Source organism: Apis cerana, linkage group LG16 (assembly GCF_029169275.1).
Source record: "Apis cerana isolate GH-2021 linkage group LG16, AcerK_1.0, whole genome shotgun sequence".
NCBI lineage: Eukaryota > Metazoa > Arthropoda > Insecta > Hymenoptera > Apidae > Apis > Apis cerana.
In genome coordinates this window covers 5,793,643-5,800,000 of record NC_083867.1, presented here as the reverse complement: position 1 = coordinate 5,800,000, position 6,358 = coordinate 5,793,643, and the positions used below count along the sequence as shown (strand labels likewise).

At 38.5% G+C, this 6,358-nt stretch overlaps 1 protein-coding gene across 2 annotated transcripts in view; it reads left to right on the top strand.

The window, feature by feature from the left end:
• LOC107993230 (E3 ubiquitin-protein ligase MIB1) overlaps nt 1-6,358 on the top strand; it is a 468,131-nt gene that overhangs the window by 588 nt on the left and 461,185 nt on the right. For both annotated transcript variants that reach the window (XM_062086713.1, XM_062086714.1), the window contains exons 2-8: nt 25-372; nt 466-666; nt 762-881; nt 971-1,300; nt 1,384-1,531; nt 1,616-1,857; nt 1,993-2,190. In XM_062086713.1, coding sequence (XP_061942697.1) covers nt 25-372; nt 466-666; nt 762-881; nt 971-1,300; nt 1,384-1,531; nt 1,616-1,857; nt 1,993-2,190 — 1,587 coding nt within the window. The remainder of the gene's footprint in view (nt 1-24; nt 373-465; nt 667-761; nt 882-970; nt 1,301-1,383; nt 1,532-1,615; nt 1,858-1,992; nt 2,191-6,358) is intronic.

Here is a 6,358-nt window from a genome sequence, read left to right as displayed (position 1 = left end):
TACATAATTTTTTTAATATAATAGGATGGAGGAGAAGGTCATGTTGGAACTGTTAGAAATTTTGAGTCTCCAGAGGAGGTTGTTGTTGTTTGGGATAATGGTACAGCAGCTAATTATCGTTGTTCCGGTGCATTTGATCTTAGAATCTTGGATTCAGCTCCAACTGGTGTAAAACACGATGGGACGATGTGTGATACTTGTAGGCAACAGCCAATTTTTGGAATTCGTTGGAAATGCGCAGAATGTGGAAATTATGATCTATGTTCTATTTGTTATCATGGAGATAAGCATCATCTAAGACACAGATTTTATCGTATAGCAACACCTGGAAGTGAAAGAGTATTACTGGAACCCAGACGTAAAAGTAAAAAGGTACTAATATTTTTATATGTTATTATGTTATTATTATCATTATGATCACATCAATATGTAATATATATATATATATATTTTTTGTAATATTAGATTGCAATTCGTGGTATATTTCCTGGTGCAAGAGTGGTAAGAGGCGTTGATTGGCAGTGGGAAGATCAAGATGGTGGAAATGGCCGAAGAGGTAAAGTTAATGAAATTCAAGATTGGTCTGCAGCCAGTCCACGTTCAGCAGCCTATGTTATTTGGGATAATGGTGCCAAAAATTTGTATCGCGTTGGTTTTGAAGGAATGGTTAGTTAGTTAATTAGTTAATAAACATAATAAATAAATAATAATAACATAAATATATGAATAATATAAATAAAGAACGATTGTTAATGTTTCAGGCGGATTTAAAAGTTGTTAATGATGCTAAAGGTCAAACAGTTTATAGAGATCATTTGCCATTATTAGGTGAACAAGGACCAGGTCGTACTGGACCTCATGGATTACAAATTGGAGATCAGGTTATTAAATTATAATTATAATAAATATTGTATATATATTGTATATGTATTATAATTAATATTATAAATGTATAAAATTTATTTTATAGGTAACCGTTGATTTAGAGTTGGAAATCGTACAGTCGTTACAACACGGTCATGGTGGTTGGACTGACGGTATGTTCGAGTGTCTCGGTACTACGGGAACTGTCGTTGGCATTGACGAAGATCATGACATTGTCGTGTCATATCCAAGCGGTAATCGATGGACTTTTAATCCTGCCGTATTGACGAAAGTACAAATACCAGTACCAGTTACTAGTTCAAGTTCTGATAATCAAACTTTTGCGGTTGGTGATTTGGTGCAGATATGTAACGATATAGAAAAAATAAAATTACTCCAACGTGGTCACGGAGAATGGGCCGAAGCAATGGCGCCGGTATGTATTCTTATAAAATTTAAAAATAATCATTTTTGAATACATTTACATACTTGTTTTTAATAATATTTATATTCGTATAGACTATGGGAAAGATTGGTAGAGTTTTGCAAATATACCACGATGGAGATTTAAAAGTAGAAGTTTGTAGTACATCTTGGACGTACAATCCTCAAGCAGTTACAAAAGTTGCAAGTAGTGATGGTAGTGTACCAGGGAATAGCAGTGGAGGTGCGTAGAAATATCTAATATCGAAATATATTTATTTTCGGGATTTAGAAAAAAGAATTAATATTTCCGAACATTTTTTTTCAGAACGTTTATCGGCATTATTGAAAAAATTGTTTGAAACACATGTCTCGGGTGACGTAAACGAAGAACTAGTGAAAACTGCTGCAAATGGTGACGCTGCTAAATGCGAAGAATGTTTAAAAAGACCCGAGGCTGATGTAAATGGTGTATTTGCTGGTCATACCGCCTTACAAGCTGCAAGTCAAAATGGTCATTTGGAAGTTGTTAAAATTCTTCTTCGTTATAAAGCAGATGTTGAAATTGAGGTAAGAACTTTTTTAATACATTGTTCACATATTGTATATTTATAATATGTTCGAAAATATTTTGAAAAAAAGATGATATTTGTTTGAAAAATTTAATCAAATACATTAAAAGTAAATAATTTTTAATGTATTCAGGACAAAGATGGAGATAGAGCCGTGCATTATGCAGCATTTGGAGACGAATCTGGCGTGATGGCATTATTGGCAGGTGCTGGAGCTGATTTGAATTCCAGAAATAAGAGACGTCTGACTGCCCTCCATATCGCGATTAGTAAAGGTCATGCCGGTGTCGTGCGTACATTACTGGAATTAGGATGCCATCCAAGTTTACAGGTAAGTACATTTTCTTCTGTTTTGCACGTGCAATTTTTATATCTCTCTATTGACACAAGCATACTTTAAAATATTATTAAAAGTTGTCTCTATTATTTTTAATACTTTTATATATATATATTTTTTATTATTATTTATTGCGTCTTAATTATTTACATTATAATACCGTCAAATTCATTATTTCGTATATAAAAATTTTGACGAAATAAACACGTTTTCTAATATTAACGTGATTAGAGAACTAAAGCAATTCTTTACTTTTAACGCGCTTTTTCTTCTCGTTCTCCTGGTAATTTGATTCGAAAATATATTCGCAAAAATAAATTTTCTCTGTTTAACGTTTCCAAAACGTTAAACGCATAAAAATGTTTGTACAAATACACATATATACATAAGTGGGCGTATCGTGATACTTAGGCCATCATAGTCGAGGGAATAGCTCATACGGAACGCTCGGCATGGTCATTTAATTTTTTATTCCCCCAGTGAATAATTCCGCCCGACGAGTCTACCGCGAATTTTTCTACCTCGGTTTAATTACTCGACCTGAAATTCGCTTTCCTTCGTTTTTTGGGCTCCGGGTCCGTAAGGTCGGCAGAAATGCGCGCGGGCAGAATCACACGTACGAATGTGAATTAGTGTTAATTCACCTTTGTTACATGGGTATCTCCTCATTTGCAGGAGACTTAATTAATTCAGTTATCTGCCTGGAGGAAGCCTCGAATTCCACCTGCGTTACGAGTGTCGCAGGATTGTGTTTGAGAATACGTGTTGCGCATAATCAAGCCCCCTCTCTCTATATCCGGTGTCCGGGCAATAGAGTATAACACGGGGAATTCCTATTTTCCTTCGAAACAATTCGAACCTGAAGACAACCGGGAGCGTTTTCCGCGATAAACAACACTTACGTGCCCCGCATACGCTCCCAGAGATCGACTTCCTCTTTTGTCTCGCTTCTTCTCCAAGATAATACGACGCCCCTCTTTTTTTCGTCGGCAGTCAGCGTAACGAAACATTTTTAACTTGTTTAAAATCGAAGAAGTGATGTTGAGTTATCGATCTTATTTTTATCTTTATTCTTCGTTATTTATATCAAAATTCTTTCCACCTTCTATCCGATTTTCCAATTTTCCTCTTATCTTAATCTTCTCTCGAGATCTTGTCTCGAATCTAAATCTACGCCCGAGTCTAATAACCAAAACCTCGTGTCTTGCTAGGATTCAACGAGATTTTGCTTAGAACTAATCTCGAACTTGCTCAGAACTTCAACCTATTTTCGCATACCTATATGTGAGTTGAATTTACATTCCTGAGCTCCGCCGTGAGCAGATTCTTGTACAAATCTACTCCCGTGTGTAAAGTTGCTCCTTCGAGCGAGTGATTAATGCGAGCTCGAGCGACGATGCGTGTTTTATCCCTATTTATTTATCGAGTTTCGTTGTTCAATGTCTCAAAATGCGGGGAAAAGAAAAATAATTTTAATCAGAATGTTATACTCGTTCGAATTTATGAAGAGCACCACGCTAGAAGTTGAGCGAGCGAAATTTGGCGAAGATGTCCATAATAAATTCCGGCATATTCGAAATATACTTTATATAAAACGAGCGAGCAATTACAATAAATTATCGCAAAGCCTTCCTCCGTTCGCAAAACGATCTTTCACAGGTAGTAGGAAAGTAATTAAGAAAGTTAGGTAACGCGTCCACTCATTTTCATAATCACCGCGCGAAATGGTATAAATTAACAGTAAACGTAAATCAGCGATGCATTTAAGGGAGGCAAGTTGGTTGGTGGTCAGTTTATCCCACCATCTTCGCGATACACCAAACTTTATTATATTAGATACGTTCTCCGAGGAAAAAGAAAAAAATTTTTTAAAGCTGTCGTTAACTCTTTTTTTTTATTAGGGGATACAGGCCATTTCTTAACTTTTCCGCTAGATTTTTTTTTTTACGCCGACATTTATCGTCGCCAGTTTGCCATTGCACTCGAAGTATCGAGATTTATAAATTAACGTAACGCAGTAAAGACGTGAATTTATTTTTCTTTCTTACTTCCTTACGCTCGCAGGATTCTTAAAATTCTTAATAATTCTAAAATTGTTATTGATTCTTTTAAGAAAATATCTCTATCAATACACGCAGAGTCTATCGGGTCGTGATTGGTGTTTCGAAAAGTTTTCACGACAAGTCTCCAGTTATTGTGCCCTTTTTGCACAGTGGAGTAAAATGCACTTTTTTTCCCTCCCCTCCCACGAAGGAACGAAATTTCCACGATCACGTACGCGGAAGGAGGAAGAAAGTCCGCCTTTGTGCGGGCACGTGCGCGAAATTCCAAAAAGTCGTCTTTGATTGTGTTAGGACGTAGCCTGGAAGAGAGAGAGTTGGAGAGTTGATCGAAAAATCGAGCGAATTTTTCTCCGCGAATATTTATTTTTAATTAGAGAGAGAGAGAGAAAAAATTTCTTCACTGCTTAACTATCCACGTAATTTATAGATTTTCTTACCCGCGAGATACTTTCATTCGACGATGAATCGATCAATCGTTACACTAATCGAAACACGAACGATCATGTCGGCAATCGCGAGGAGTCGTATAAATAAATAATTCACCCTCAAAGGGGTGCAAATTCTGGTCAATGACGATTAATCGTCTCTCTTTATATATATATATATATACCACGATTCTGCAGCGGTGGTACAATTGGACAACTCAATCTCGATACGTTTCGACCGACGCCAATTTGTTTTACGAGCTACAACCGCTCCACACCTGCGTGTACCATAATCGAGACCGTGATCCGTATATCGCTCATCTCCTGTCCCTTTTTCTCCTTCAACGAGGATCGTACATAAAATTCACGATAAGAAAAGAAAAAGAAAAAGAAAATAAAAACTTTCGCAAAATCTACTCCTCTTCCCCCATCCATTTCGCTTCACCATTAGATCCCTGTTCACGAGGAAGAAATTCACGATGAGAACAAATCCTGGCTCGTACATAGAATGGATAGATAGATTCGTTCTTCTTCGTATTCGGTCAACCGCGTGATCGGCCCCGAGCAAAGGGGCAGCGGAGGTGGGAGGGGCGAGGTAAGAACGAGACACCCGGTAGCCCTTTGCTCCGTCGTGCGAATAATGCATTCAGTCGAGACTTTGCACCGCCGCGACGTCTTCCATCCGAGAAAATGGTTCGCAATTTCGGCACGAAGAGGGGGAGAGGATGGGATAGAGAGGTTAAAGTAGGGAGGAGGATGCGCCTATAGCCCGTATGGCCCCTATTACGAATCCAATACCCACCTAGCGCGATGGTATACGCTTTTTCTCCCTCCTCTTCTCTCCCTTCTCGCTCTCCCCTGTGTTTTCTTTCCCCGCCCGATCTATCCGAGGGTACGCAAGGATCCTCCTCCATCTTGGCGCGATGCTGCTATAAAACATATTCGCTGACAGCGACGATATTCCCCCTATCGTGCAGAGTCGACAGAAGTTCGACGCTGTTCGACTCTGTTGCAGGCCTTAGGAGGGGGAAATGCGGCCCGTCGAGATGGGAGTAGCAATAGGTTTCTGATCGGTCGAAAGGATTATGCCAAATAGATGGATGATTCGACGATATTCGTGTCACGTCCTTTTGCGGCTGTCCCACTTTCGACCACGATTCGGTTCGTATCTTTCGCGAATTTTAATTTTCTTTGGAAACTTATTTTCCTGGCCGAAGATTTAATCATTTGCACGCGTTCTCCTTCTGTAATGGTAGAGGAATCGCTGATTCGTTTCGTTCAATTTTATTCGCGATTGTTCTAGTTATGTACGGTAACCGATAGATGTAGCCAACTTCGTATTATACGGTAGGGTAAAGTAGAGAGTATTGCGATTGGTCGGGCAAAGGATGGGCTCGCTGATTAGGAAACGAGCGTGCTTCAAAAACATATTCCGTGTCGGGAAAGACTCGACAATGGAGCCATCTGTGGGTAAACGCGGGAAGAAAATTGGTTCTTGTTCTAAAATGTTGCCTCTTAAAGCTCGTTTTACGAGAGTCAAATAAAGCATCGTCACAGCGATTCACCTTATAATACGAATTTGTATCCCCTTCGAATCGTCGTTTCTTTTCTTTTCGTTATTGCAAATGATTGCTTCTTACCATTCAATTTCGTCCATTAATTTCTAACGTAATC